Genomic DNA, 14,046 nt, shown 5'->3' with positions numbered 1-14,046 from the left:
CCCGGCCTTTGGTGATGCAGCTCGAGCTTGCCCGCCGCCCCACTGGGGGCTAGCGCGTCGCGCTACTTGGCGGCCAGGCGACCTTTGAAAACGGGCTCGCCCCTTCGCTGCGCTCCCTCGCTCTTCAACTCACCTCGCCCACGACAACAAATCGTCCCCTTCTTCCCTCTTGATACTCATGCTACTTCTCAGTGAACTCTCGCCCACCTAATAAGGGCATCTGATTCTGAGGCTAGATTCAACCTTCGGGTCCTTGCTTTGGGGGAAGTGCGCGCTCAGGCTGGCGGCGGCGTTTGTGAGGAAGGCTTGCGTTGTGGAGGGCAGAGTGACAATCATCTTCGATTTCTGCTACTAATACAGCTCCATCTTCGATTCGACGCGCTGCGCATCAGGGAGTCTTGTCTGGCCGGAGAGAACTGCTCGCCGCTGTCGCTGTCGCAGACATACAACACGTGCTGTGCTCTGGTGCGCGCAAACGTACGTCAAGTGACGCGCCCAGCAGTGGGCTCCTCATCGCATAATACGCGAGGCAAAGTGCCATCTCCATAAAAGCCGTATCTACTGTACGCACCGTGGACTGGGCGACACGGCATCGCGGGCGTCGGGACACGAGTACTGCCTTGTGAGCCAGGTCTGTTGCATCTCCCACCACATCCGAGGGCCTGCGACCTGCGACGGCCTTCAGACAGCACAACAGCACTACCGCCCGAACCGGAAGTTTTATCGACCTTTTCTCCCATCCCCGAATCGGCAACCCTTCACACTTGTGACTCTGCGCCAGTCCATTTCGCGCCTAGTGCTGCTGCATAGTCGCCTAATTCATTCCGTTCGCTGGTTTCAGACACTTGTGCGTCATCCGCCAATCACACCCCTGCAGTTGCAGCTGACAGCTGACACTTTGGCCAGCCAAGAAAATCCTCTTCACCAGCCACAACATGGCGTCTAATCACGTGCCGAGTGACCAGGTGCCTCTGCAAGGCCAGAACGTCTACACCGACCCGTCGTATCAGCACCTGTTCCCTGGTGTCGACCGCTACGGTACCCCTTCATGGGATGCCCAGCTACATCAACACTCGGCGTTGCCACCTAATACCTCAGCCCAAAGCTGGCACCATGGCGCTTACGCACAACAACCCTTTACCGGCGGCAGCCAAGCATACACCACTCAATCACATGGTCTTCGCACCGCGTCGCCGTACCAGTATGGACAGTTTGGCCAGCAAAACTCCTTGGGCGGTTACGGACAGCAATCAAATGTCGACCCATCGCTAGGCATGGATCCCAATGCTATTCGACAGCAGCAACAGTCGCCATATCCAATGCCCATGCGAACCCAAACTCCCCAGGGCCATGCAAGTACCGTGACACCACAAGCTCTGCAGCACAACACGCCCTCACTGCAACAAGCCCGCCCTACTGCATCTCCTTATCAAGTAAGCCTCACCATTGCCTCCTGTCATCTATCAAATGCTAATTCTCCAAAGGCACCGAAGACCTTGGCAGACAACTTTGCTCAGCAGCGTGCATCTGCTACGTTTGCAAAGCCAGTACCCGTGCCTGAATATGACATGCCAAAGGGAAGGAAGTCGGGGGGTCTCTACGTTCTTGACCAGGCTGCACTAGCAAAAGCTACCAATTCTACTCCTTTGAACAAGTTTGTGACATTGGGCAACGAACCTTTTCATCTCGCAACCAATAGAAGTAAGCTTGAATATACTACAAACATTGCGCTTGAAGCATCCTCTAACATGTGCACAGCTGCGCTCCCCGTCTACGTCCCTCGGCAATCGCTCAAAGACCTGAAGAAGGCTGGTGCCGATAGCAAGAAGCTTCGTGCAAGTCTTTCGGCTGCCAAGTCTCAGTCGAGAGCCTTCAAATCCACAAAGAAGCCTACGAGGCAGGCGAGCGATAGTGAAAGTACTACCGACTCATCGGATTACGATAGTGACTCTTCAGAAGAAGAGGAGATGCCCATTCCAGAGACAAGGCCAGATGATCCTGATGCGGCTGTTCGTTATGATGTGGTCAAAGCTACATGGCATCCTTCTTCGTCTTCGCCTAGCTCTGACAAGATCAAAAACAGCATGCGAGAGGTATGGGAAGTACTCGACACAATCCATAAGCGGTGGCGAGCCGACAGCAAAGCTGTGACGGAAGCGGAGGAACAGAAGAAGCTAGGTGAGCTGCCCGTGCTGAAAAGCCGGGTAACCAGTCAGCGTGACCTGCTCAAGTCTGCCCTTCAAGCTGCGCTTGAGCACTCCCATCCCGATGTGCTATATCAATTAGGACTGATTAAGCCTTTCTTGTATATGTGCTATCAGTTTCTGGCAAACCGGTTCAAAATTAAGGACTACGATGGGCCTTTGTCTGCGGTCATATACGAAGTGCTCTCTCGATGTGGTACCTTGACTCCTGAGCTCCTTGAGGAGACTAGGCTAGGAAAGGCACTTGTTTCGATGAAGAAACACGCAAATGACAAGCACAAAGCCTTCATACAACAAATCATAGATGGTGCTTCCGCAAATTCCAAAAAGGCCAAGGCAAGCTCGCCGCCACGAAGCGAGCCCACAGAAAACAAGGGCATCAAACGACCTGCACCAGATGCTGCTAGCCGATCATCAACCGAGAACCCTTTGACGAAGAAACCAAAGGCACCCGAAGCTCCTGTGAACGCTGCCAAGAAGGATCTCGCGTCCACTTTGGCTTCGAGATCTGCGACCACTGGTTCGAACACGACAACACAGAAGCGACCTGGCGAGAGGGCGGCACCTGCGCCTGCTCCCGTCAAGACCCGTGTTAGTCAAGTTACCAATAAGCCCTCGGGCATCTTTGCCTCGCTCAACGCGGCAAGTAAGAAGTCGGCGCCTGCACCAGCTCCCGCGAAGGCTGCTGCGCCTAAGGCTGCTGTCCCCGCGCCGAAAGACAAGAAACCAGCGGCAACGACGATATCGAAGCCCGCATTTTCGTTTGCTCAAACGATGGCCTCACTTCAGAAGTCAAAAGAGCCAGAAGCTGCGCCAGTCAAATCCGAGAAGCCAGTTCCAGCGGAAACACAGGAAGAGAAAGCGAAGCGTCTACGGAAGGAAGCTCGGAGACATCTTCGCGTTACGTGGCGGCCTGAGACATCACTGGTGGAGGTCAAGTACTTTGATCACGAGGCGGATGACGAAGAGATGGACAACAAGGGCGACAATCTTGTTCGGGACGCCGGTGACCTCGGTGGAGAAGGACACATGTTCAAGCAGCACAAGGAGCTTGATCTCGACGACGATGATGAGGAGATGGATTTCGACAGCCGATCATGGCCCCCGCCGTCCCAAGTCGACTTCAGCGTGGTGCCTCAAGACGAGCGCCAGCGCAATTACGCGCCTTACGGTGGCGGAGAGAAAGAGCCGTCGTGCCCTGAGAAGGAGGCCAACGTACAGCGCGAGAACGGTACATTAATGGTCTACTACTCAAGTCCTGACGACATCCCACCGTCACCCCAAGAGCCGGTGGAACAAGGGCAAGACAACACATCGACTGGCACCGTGGTCAGCTTCGGTACTCCGCCCGATATAGTAAAGAACAGGTGCCCACAAGCGCCAATGTCTGCAGGTGTACCCGACTTTAGTCAATTGGAGAACATAATCAAACAGCTTTCCGGAACCAGTCAACCGCCTGCCGCTACTCTGGCTCCTGTCGAACAGGCTTACACGCCGCCTCCTCCGTCTACAGCTGCTCCATTCGACCCCGCTGGCCTTCAGACCATACTCAACTCCATCAGCAATGGCCAAGCCCCTCCTCAGCCCCCACCTGTATCTTTCCCGATGCAGCCACCGCCACAGCAGCCAGGTATGCCCCTGGATATTGCTGCACTCATTGCCAACATGCAGGCAGCAACAGGCGGCGCTCTTCCTCCACCACCACCGCTCCCGACTGGCTTCCCTCCATTCCCATTCGCTTTCCCACCCCAGCCTCAACAGCCTGAAGCTGCAGCATGGACTCCACAGATGCAGGATGCGTCCACCTACCAACCCCAGATGCAGCCGCAGTACAACCAGCAGACGAACGGTGGCACCAAGCGGCAACGCGATGAGGGCAATGGCAACGGCAACAACGATCGCAACCAGGGAAAGCGACCCAAGAATCGGGGAGATCACAAGCCTCACAAGGTCCTGGCATGCAAGTTCTTTGCCAAGGGACTCTGCAACAAAGGCGAAAATTGCACCTACATTCACGACCCCAAGATGATCGGGCAATGATGTCGTTGCAAAAGCTGCGATGTCTCATGGAGGATTATGGTGGAACTGTATAACAAGCGCTTTCCTTTCTTTTTCATGTTTTCCTAGTTGTCATTCGAGCATATGCATGCATACCCCGGGCGGTTGGCCTGCCCACGCGCGCAGGCCGGAGCATTCACAGGCGTTTGTTAGTAGCGCAGCATTTGAAGGGCGCAAATAGGGATAGTTATGGATATGGGTGGGATGCATCTCTACGGAGGCATGGATGGGCTAGGAGTGGTATGTGTCGGATGATAGTAATTGTGCAGATGGATAGCATCCTAATTCTAGTCTCACATACTTGCATTTTATTGACCTGTTACTTGATTTCGCAGTGCTACCTAGAGTGATGACGCGCCCTTGGGGAGTAGATAAATGTTCAGCTGCAGGCGTGGAGTCGATAGCGTTCGCTCGCAGCCTGGAACCTGCAGCTATGGCCCAAATAGTTTCAAGGCTGCATGTTTGAGAAAAGCAATCACGTGGTAAACGACTGAAGCACTCGGCGCCCTCCTTTTGATGATTGTCTTTTCCGCACCATTTTGTGCCTGATCATCGGCTTTGTTCTGGTTCCGAGACGTGTTGTTGTGGAGTAGCGCGCATCAACCGGTTCCGCGCTGACCAGGCTTTCCCGCAACGGCAAGCTCCGTCATATCTTTTCACAGGCATCAGACATCATCCAACCTAGGCCGATCCGATTCCAGCCCTCCGTCCAACACTCGCCCTCGCTCATCACGACCGCAATCGCTGCACCCGCTGCACTCTCTCGACCCGCATCCCCGGCGCTTTGCACGTCGCTGGCCTCTTCTTCCCGGACCTTCTCCGCTGCCGAGTCATCGCTCCGCCGTACACGAGCCGATCCACGACCACCCCACGCCCACGACATCGCGCCTCCATCGTCCGCCACTACCCAGACCCCGCAATCATGGCTCCCGCCCGCAAGAGGACCACCAACATCGCGCGTCGCAGGCGGACGGATGACGAGGATGAGAGCCAGTCGGTGGCAACCCTTGCCGACGACTCGCAGAGCGACGCTTCCCTGCTGAGCGATGTCGACGAGGACGCCGACGCCGACAACAGCGACCTGAGCGAAGTCGACAGCGCGCCCTCCCTCACACAAGGAAAGCCCAAGCGGAAAGCAAACGGGGCGCGTGATGCAAAGGCCCGCCAGGATGCAAGCAATCGCCAACCCTCGCCGCCCATCGCCCGCTCTGATGTGGCCTTCTCTACCATGAAGGAGACGGAGATCATGATGAATGGCTTGAAGATTGGCGAGGACGGAAAGGACGCGGAAGTGGTCGACTTCGAGACGGGCGTGGCAGCAGTGGAGGCCGCACCCGCCGTTGGTGCGCCGCAATCGCGGGCAGAGACGCTGGCGGAGCGGCGGCGGCGGGAGCATGAGGAGTACAAGAAGAAGCGCGACTCGGATCCCGCCTTCATCCCCAACCGCGGCGCCTTCTTCATGCACGACTCACGGCATGCCCCTGGTCAGAATGGCTTCAGGCCCGCAGGCCGTGGACGTGGGCGGGGTGCTCCCATCGGCGGGCCCTTTTCCCCTGCCAAGTACGTACAGACGCGGAGAGGATGGAGACATTCGACTAACAAATGTTCTAGCATGCGGCCGCAGCCACAGGAAGCCACGGATTCCCCCTGGCAGCACGACCTGCACGAGACCGTCAACGCGCCCGGCTCTCACGCTCACGTCGGACACCATCCTTCCAATGGCCCCATGTTCGCATCGAGAGTGCCGCCAGGCCCTAGCCAAAAGCCACCGCCAGCTCGCAACTTCTCCACCACGACGCATACGCACAATGCCATGGTTCGCGTCTTCCTGCCGAACATGAAGGGCCCTATACACTTCCAGAACGTCCCCATAAAGTCGCACACTCGCCTGCCCAACCACCGACCACCCCTCCGCCGCGACAAGCCAGTCCGCATATCCCTACCTCCGGCTCCACCGCGCTACATCTTCCCCACCACAGAGCGCTCCTTCATCTTCATCCCAAGGGCCCTTCGACCCAACCAACAAGGCTTCGGCCGGGGTCGCGGTCGATTTGGATCCTTTGGCGGAGGCTTCTCAAGCAGACGGACAAGTGCGTACGGAGGCAGTGTATACTCGCCAAGTGTAGCCATGAGCAGGCGGTCGTCTATTGCACGCGAGATGGGTCGGGACAACCTCGTCTCTCCTGCTGGTTCCATCATGTCACGTAACGGCGGCTTCGTTGATCCCAGCCGTCCTGTCGTGCGCCTCCCGCCTGGTGGCCCTCGGATGCCCAATGGACCGTCCATGATCTCGCCCACGAACGGCGCTGTGCAGCCGCCTTACCCTCTTCCACAGAAGCCTACCTACCGGGAGAACTGGCAAGGTTCACTTCCGATGCACCAGCCCCGCCCGCAGAAGACTGTCTCCGTTGCTGGTATCGAATCGCCTGCGTCTATGAGCTTCAACCCCCCGCAACAACAAGAGCAGCAACCCTTCCACCAGCAAGTTCCCGCGCACATCAATGGAGCTGCTCCTGCGGTCGAACAGCCATACTATCAGCATGGACGTCACCCTTCGTACCCAAGCCAAGTGTCAACCGGCACACCCAACATTCCCGAACGAGCCATCCACGCTCCCGCATTCCAGCCTTACGCGCAGCCTGGCTTCCAGCCACAAGCCTTTGTGCCACAGGGATACTACTATCCTCAGAACGGCGCCCAGCCCCAATACATGGCCCCTGCCGGCATGGTGCCAATGTTTGTTCCTGGTGCCCAGCAGCCTGGCTATGTCATGCCGGTGTCTGCTCCTCCCCCTCCTCCTCCCGCGGCTCCACCAGCACCTGCTGGCCCTCCCAACATGGTGGCTTACGAGCAAAACGGCATGACATACTACGTCGATTCCGCCCAGCTTTACCCCGCGCCGCCCGTAGAGAACTATGCTCAGCCTAGCTATGCCGTTCCTGGAATGGGAGGCATGATGACACCTGGTCCGGACGGCGCCTACTACTACCCACAGCAAATGCAGCCCGCGACATTCTACCCGCAACAATAGACGACTAGATCCTGCCACCCGTGTCCCATCTCACAATCGCTCTGATTATCGGTTTTGCATTTCGACATGTTACGTCCAACTATACAGTTCCTTCCTTGCAGTCGAGCATGGCGCATCTGGCTTTCGATTGGGATATTTGGTGTTCTAGGCGAAGCACATTCGACAGCGTAACTTGGTCCTTTCCCTCGGTCACGACAGCAAGCGACACAAAAACATTCATATTATCAAATGTACTGGCGGGTATCGGTCATTTCTCAGCTGCTTACGATGTGGCTCTTTTACAAGAGATGATCTGCTTACGTTTGCATGGTGTTCTGCGTCTTGCGTTCGGTGGCTGTATCTTTCTTAGTCTGGATATTTCTACTCTGTCCTAATAAAGCTAAACTTTGATTCCTCGTCATTTGATATTCCGGTCTTCTCCTGGCTTCTTGCATTATGGCAAGCAGCAATGTATCGGGGAATGAGGGACGTCAAGTAGGCGAATGCCTGTGCAAGGCTCTGTTGCTCGTCAACTACTTAGATAAATAAATATTGGTTTCACCACCACGATCTCGCGACCTCATTGCATTGCTTGTATTGCTTGTGAATTGCTTTTAGATGGTGAATGGGTGTGGTTGGCATGGATGCAGTAGCGGGGCTTGGCGCGTCAAGACGCTAAGAGCTGGCACTGGGTTCGCCGCATCATCATCGCGCAGGCGTTCGAGGCAGCTCTCGCTCCATCAACCTCCATCTCGCATAACCCGCCCCCATCGAATTCCGGGACAAGCACACCTCCCCCGAAGTCTTGTCTCCCGATCCGCCATCATGGCGCCCAACAAGGACACCATGTTCCGCTCCGCGGACATGTCCTTGACCCAGCTGTACATTGCCAACGAGATTGGCCGCGAGGTCGTCTCAGGCCTTGGAGAGCTTGGTGTCATGGACTTTAGAGATGTGAGCACAGGCAGACGTGTTCTGGAGCTTCTCTGGCAGCTCTGGGACGGATGTGATGGCATGGGAAGCTGACAAGATGTGCTAGCTCAACGCCGATACGACCGCCTTCCAACGTACTTTCACCCAGGAGATTCGCCGCCTCGACAACGTGGAACGCCAGCTCCGCTACTTTCGCGCCCAGATGGAGAAGTCAGATATCTCGATGCGCTCCATCTACGACTTCAACAACCCCTTCACTGCGCCTTCCGCCTCCGAGATTGACGAGCTCGCGGACAAGAGCCAGAGCTTGGAGCAGAGAATCTCTTCGTTGAACGAGAGCTACGAGACACTGAAGAAGCGCGAGGTGGAGCTCACAGAGTGGCGATGGGTGTTGAGAGAGGCTGGTGGCTTCTTCGACCGGGCCCGTGGCCAGACTGAGCAGATTAGGGACTCTGTTGATGATGACGACGCGCCGCTGCTCCAGGATGTTGAGCAGAACGGACAGGGTGACACGGGTGCCGAGCGCTCTTTCACCGTCATGAACATCGGCTTCGTCGCTGGCGTCATTCCCCGCGAACGCATTGCCGCGTTCGAGCGCATCCTGTGGCGTACCCTCCGCGGTAACCTGTACATGAACCAGTCGGAGATCCCCGAGGCCATCATCAACCCCGAGAACAACGAGGAAACCAACAAGAACGTCTTCATCATCTTCGCGCACGGCAAAGAGATCATCGCAAAGATCCGCAAGATCTCAGAGTCGCTCGGCGCCGACCTCTACAGCGTGGACGAGAACAGCGAACTCCGCCGCGACCAGATTCGCGAAGTCAACACCCGCCTGAGTGACCTGGCTAGCGTCCTGAAGAACACCAAGTCCACCCTCGATGCCGAGTTGACCGCGATAGGACGCAACCTCGCAGCTTGGATGGTCGTCATCAAGAAAGAGAAGGCTACCTATGAGACGCTGAACAAGTTCTCCTACGACCACCAGCGCAAGACGCTCATCGCTGAGGCATGGGCCCCTACTAACTCTCTCGGACTGATCAAGTCGACCCTGTCAGATGTCAACGAGCGTGCTGGCCTGTCAGTACCCACCATTGTCAACCAGATCAAGACCACCAAGACGCCACCGACATATTTCAAGTCGAACAGGTTCACAGTGGGTTTTCAGACCATCATCGATGCCTACGGAACGATCAAGTACCGCGAGGTCAACCCTGCGCTGCCAGCCATCGTTACGTTCCCTTTCATGTTCGCTGTCATGTTCGGTGATGCCGGACACGGTGTCATTATGCTTCTCGCAGCTTGCGCCATGATTTACTTCGAGAAGCGACTTGAGCGCAGCAAGCTCGATGAGTTGTTCTCCATGATGTTCTACGGTCGTTACATTGTCTTCATGATGGGTCTCTTCTCCATCTACACCGGTCTTCTCTACTGCGACGCTTTCTCTCTCGGACTGCCCTGGTTCAAGTCTATGTGGGTGTGGGACAACGATGGCAAGGGCCCAACCTCGAGCCGTGTGGAAGGTTACACCTACCCCTTCGGTCTGGACTACCGCTGGCACGACACCGAGAATGACCTGCTGTTCTCCAACAGTTACAAGATGAAGCTCAGTATCTTGCTCGGTTGGACCCACATGACCTTTTCCCTGATGTGGTCGCTTGTCAACGCTCGCTACTTCAAGACCAAGATTGACATCTGGGGTAACTTCGTCCCCGGTATGATCTTCTTCCAGTCCATCTTCGGTTACCTCGCCTTTACCATTGTGTACAAATGGTGCATCGACTGGCCTGCGCGTGGCGAGAGCCCGCCCAGTCTGCTCAACATGTTGATCTACATGTTCTTGAGTCCCGGTACACTCGAGCAAGGCACTCAGCCGCTCTACCCTCATCAAGCAGGCATTCAAGTGGTTCTCCTCTTGATGGCGCTTGCTTGCGTTCCCGTTCTGCTCTTCCTCAAGCCATTCTACCTCCGCTACGAGCACAACAAGGCTCGCGCAATGGGCTACCGTGGTATTGGCGAGAACTCGCGAGTCAGCGCGCTTGACGACGACGACGAGAACGGTCATGCCAACGGACGTGATAGCTACGGAGATGACGACGACGGCATTGCCATGATTACCCAGGACATTGGTCACGGCGAAGACCACGAGGAGTTTGAATTCAGTGAAGTCATGATCCACCAAGTCATTCACACCATCGGTAAGTTCTCTTTCTCCACCTGTTGCAACGTCTACTAATACCCTCTCCCAGAATTCTGCCTCAACTGTGTCTCCCACACAGCCTCATACCTCCGTCTCTGGGCCCTCTCCCTCGCCCACCAACGTCTCTCCATCGTCCTCTGGGAAATGACCATGAAGAACGCCTTTGCCTTCACCGGCGTCGGCGGCGCCTTCATCATGGTCTTTGTCTTCTACTTTTGGTTCGCGCTCACGGTTGCTGTGCTGTGTGTCATGGAGGGTACGAGTGCCATGTTGCATTCGCTGCGTCTGCACTGGGTCGAGGCTATGAGCAAGCATTTCATCGGTGATGGTGTGGCGTTTGAACCGTTTAGCTTTAAGCAGTTGCTTGAGGATGAGCCTGTAGAGTAGTTTGCTGTTTTGTTTTTGTGCAACGTCCTTTTCCTTGCGTTTGGGTTTCAGTTAGTCAGGTGGTGCTGCTGTAGGAATATGATGAGAGTAATTGTGCATGTCTGTATATAGGAATGGATATTTTTACTCCGTTATCACCTGTGTTGTTCGTAAACTGAAACTCGTCTTAAGTCTTTTTTTTTGCGTGGTTTCTCAGAACGAAGATATATCGGAAATATTCGGGTCGTCAATGACCCGTCTGCCAGGACCGCGGACAGGAAACATGAGTGGGCCCACGATCGTAGGGCTGCAACTGTGGCTGGGTTGAGGCATTATTCCCCTTGGGCGCCACGGAACTGCGGATCAGCGACCAGTGTTACAAGCCTTATATCGGTGATGACATTTGCAGCTGCAGCTGTGACATCTGGCGGTGCTGAGGCGTAAGCTGACAGGGGGTTGTTTGGCCACACATTCGGAGGGGTCTGCATGGGCAGCAAGCATGGCTGGCTTTCGATGTCGCTCGTCGTGCATGGCGTCTTCTCCACGCCAATGCCGACCTGCATATCCGTCCCATGTGGCATGGACTAAGTTCTTACATCGGCCTCGATGCGGTCGGCAGCACTAACTACCGTACGCTACGCATACTGTCAAGCGGTGAAGACCAAGTGAACCCAGGATGAGGGCTGCTTTGTGATCTAGAGGCTAAAGGCACGCGCCGATCCGAGACGTAAGCCTCCCATCATCTCCGTGAGGCAATTGATTAGGGATTGGGATTGTCTGAGCAACGTCGCAAGGCATGTCTGTGTTATCCCCGGTGGCTGAAGCAGGACGCGGTAAGAAGGAATGTTACATACTGTACGGTATTGGGCTAGCTACCAACGCACCTCGCACATGTGCAGTTGTGGATGCGTGCATGCATGCGTTTGTGGGTGGATGCCCTACCTGGCGTGCGTGCGAGCGGCGTGCGAGAGGGCGACCACGACACGCGTGTTTACTTCGTACGGCGAGTTATAAAGGGCCGATGCGCCTTACCTACCCTACATACACATATTATCTGGCCCTTGAACCTCCCCTCGATCGATCTTCTTGAGCCCCTCATCCTCTAAAGCTCACGTTGTTTCGCTACATCGCGAACGTCCTCTGCCGTCTTCCTTCCACCCCACTACGAAGATCTGCGCACCCACCCCTCCATCATCGAAAGCTAGGCAAAGCTTGATTTCGCGCAACCACCAAACTCTACACACACGATGTCTTTCTCGGCAGACAAAGTCAGTCATCTCAAGGGCGCGTTCTCCCAGAGGCGCTTCTCGAGTTCCAAAGATCCTAGCGAGAGTGGTACGTACATTACCGTTTGTTCCTCCCGCGATTGCCCATGCTACGTCATTCCTGAGGTGTACAACCCAATGGAAGTGGATCTGAGAAAATTGGGGGCGCCGCGCTGCTTAAGATGGGGGTTTGGGGAGCTTAGGCATTCCGATGTTACCGCTTGAGGTTTCCTATCGGTCTTTCTCCAACTTTTGCGCGCTTTTTTGGAGAGTCGATTTGGAGGTGCCGTTGTCTCTTTAGCCGCTTTTCTTATCGCACCTCGTTCCCTGCCTTGTTCCTTGCAGCCATGTCGCATACCAGACACGAATCAGGTCTTTACAAACTGGGAGGATGCATTGAAGGCCACAAGTGCTAACATACTGTAGAACTCGGATCCTCCATCCATCGCCAATTCCGCCAGTCGCACGAAGGCCACAAGCCACACGCCGGTCTCGACGCCACGCGCGCCTCCACAGGTGTCGTCTGGACATCCGAACAAGCCTACAAGCACGGATTCCTCGAACACCCCGAAGAATGGGCGAACCTAGGTCAGGGTGCGCCCGAAGTCGACGACAGCATCAAAGGCTGCTTTGAGAGGCCGAAGGAAGTCGATATCAGTGCCCATGGCAGAGAGTACGGCCCAACTGCTGGTATCAGGCCGCTGAGAGAGGCGGTCGCGACACTATACAACGAGCACCACCGCAAGTGGCGCAAGAGTCAGTACACATGGGAGAATGTGTGTATTGTGCCTGGTGGACGTGCGGGTTTGATCCGTATTGCTGCTGTGTTGGGTAACTGCTACTTGGGCTTCTTCATTCCTGGTATGTTCAGATTGGAATCGCGGGTTATGGCTGGTGCTGACAAGATCAGACTACACTGCGTACAACGAGATGTTGTCGCTCTTCCGTAACATCGCTGCTATTCCCGTTCCCCTGGGCGAGGCCGATCAGTACCACATGTCTCCCGACAAGATCGCCGAGGAAATCGCTCGCGGTACTTCTGTTATTCTCACATCGAACCCGAGGAACCCAACTGGCCAGGTACGTAGAGGCTATCAGAATGCACGGAGACACACACTGACTTCGTATCTTCACCTTTGTAGATGGTCACCAACCCCGAACTCGCACAAATCCAGAACATCTGCCGAGACCGCGCAACCCTGATCATGGACGAATTCTACTGCGGATACAACTACACCACCAACTGCGACGGCACCGTCATCTCGGCCGCCGACAACGTCGAAGACGTAGATGAGGACGACGTGCTCATCATTGACGGACTCACCAAGCGCTTCCGTCTCCCCGGCTGGCGTGTAGCATGGGTCATCGGCCCCAAGGAATTCATCCAAGCCATCGGCTCCTGCGGTTCCTACCTCGACGGAGGCTGCAACGTGCCCTTCCAAGAAGCCGCCGTAGAGATGCTCTCCCCACCCCGCGTCCGCAACGAGATGCGCGCACTGCAAATGCACTTCCGCACCAAGCGCGACTTCGTCATCGGCCGCCTCCAGGAGATCGGCTTCAAGTTCCCATACATGCCCAACTCGACCTTCTACCTCTGGCTCGACCTGTCGAACCTGCCTGAAGGTATCAACGACGGTTTGAACTTCTTCCAGGCTTGTCTCGAGGAGAAGGTCATTGTTGTGCCTGGTATCTTCTTCGATCTGAACCCTAGTCGCCGTAGGGATCTGTTCGATTCGCCGTGTCACCACTTTGTCAGGTTGAGTTACGGACCTAGGATGGATGTGTTGGAGAAGGGACTGGATTCTATTGAGAGGATTGTTAAGAAGTAAGTTGAGATGGAAGTGCTTGGTTGAGAATAAAGCTGACTTTGATAGGTACAGGGAAGAGCCCCAGAGGCATCGCGCTGTAGCGCACAGGCCGCGTGGTACTGGTGCGCCTAACTAGAGGCGAGCTGAATGATGAGTGTGGATTAGGAAGTTATTTTTGACTTCAATACAACTTATCGTCTTC

At 55.6% G+C, this 14,046-nt stretch overlaps 4 protein-coding genes across 4 annotated transcripts; all 4 read left to right on the top strand.

Moving 5' to 3' along the window:
- Positions 1-935: 935 nt before the first annotated feature.
- Positions 936-4,244, top strand: J4E79_010440 (uncharacterized protein; the record flags this gene model as incomplete). The annotated part of the gene is made up of 3 exons (XM_049359278.1): positions 936-1,433; positions 1,485-1,701; positions 1,759-4,244. The coding sequence occupies 3 exons, from the start codon at positions 936-938 to the stop codon at positions 4,242-4,244; spliced, it is 3,201 nt and encodes a 1,066-aa protein (XP_049206363.1).
- Positions 4,245-5,184: 940 nt separating this feature from the next.
- J4E79_010439 (uncharacterized protein) lies at positions 5,185-7,293 on the top strand (the record flags this gene model as incomplete). Its single annotated transcript, XM_049359277.1, has 2 exons — positions 5,185-5,822; positions 5,874-7,293. The coding sequence occupies 2 exons, from the start codon at positions 5,185-5,187 to the stop codon at positions 7,291-7,293; spliced, it is 2,058 nt and encodes a 685-aa protein (XP_049206362.1).
- An 804-nt stretch (positions 7,294-8,097) lies between these two features.
- On the top strand, positions 8,098-10,792 carry VPH1 (H(+)-transporting V0 sector ATPase subunit a; the record flags this gene model as incomplete). The annotated part of the gene is made up of 3 exons (XM_049359276.1): positions 8,098-8,226; positions 8,312-10,403; positions 10,455-10,792. 3 exons carry the CDS (start codon positions 8,098-8,100, stop codon positions 10,790-10,792), a joined length of 2,559 nt encoding a protein of 852 aa, XP_049206361.1.
- Positions 10,793-12,018: 1,226 nt separating this feature from the next.
- Positions 12,019-13,980, top strand: J4E79_010437 (uncharacterized protein; the record flags this gene model as incomplete). Its single annotated transcript, XM_049359275.1, has 5 exons — positions 12,019-12,106; positions 12,463-12,897; positions 12,947-13,116; positions 13,179-13,861; positions 13,911-13,980. 5 exons carry the CDS (start codon positions 12,019-12,021, stop codon positions 13,978-13,980), a joined length of 1,446 nt encoding a protein of 481 aa, XP_049206360.1.
- Positions 13,981-14,046: the final 66 nt, after the last annotated feature.

This window comes from Alternaria viburni (genome assembly GCF_023758015.1).
Source record: "Alternaria viburni strain BMP 2772 chromosome Unknown scaffold_30, whole genome shotgun sequence".
Lineage (NCBI taxonomy): Eukaryota > Fungi > Ascomycota > Dothideomycetes > Pleosporales > Pleosporaceae > Alternaria > Alternaria viburni.
The sequence above is the reverse complement of the archived record's forward strand: the minus strand, read 5'-3'. Positions and strand labels throughout refer to the sequence as shown.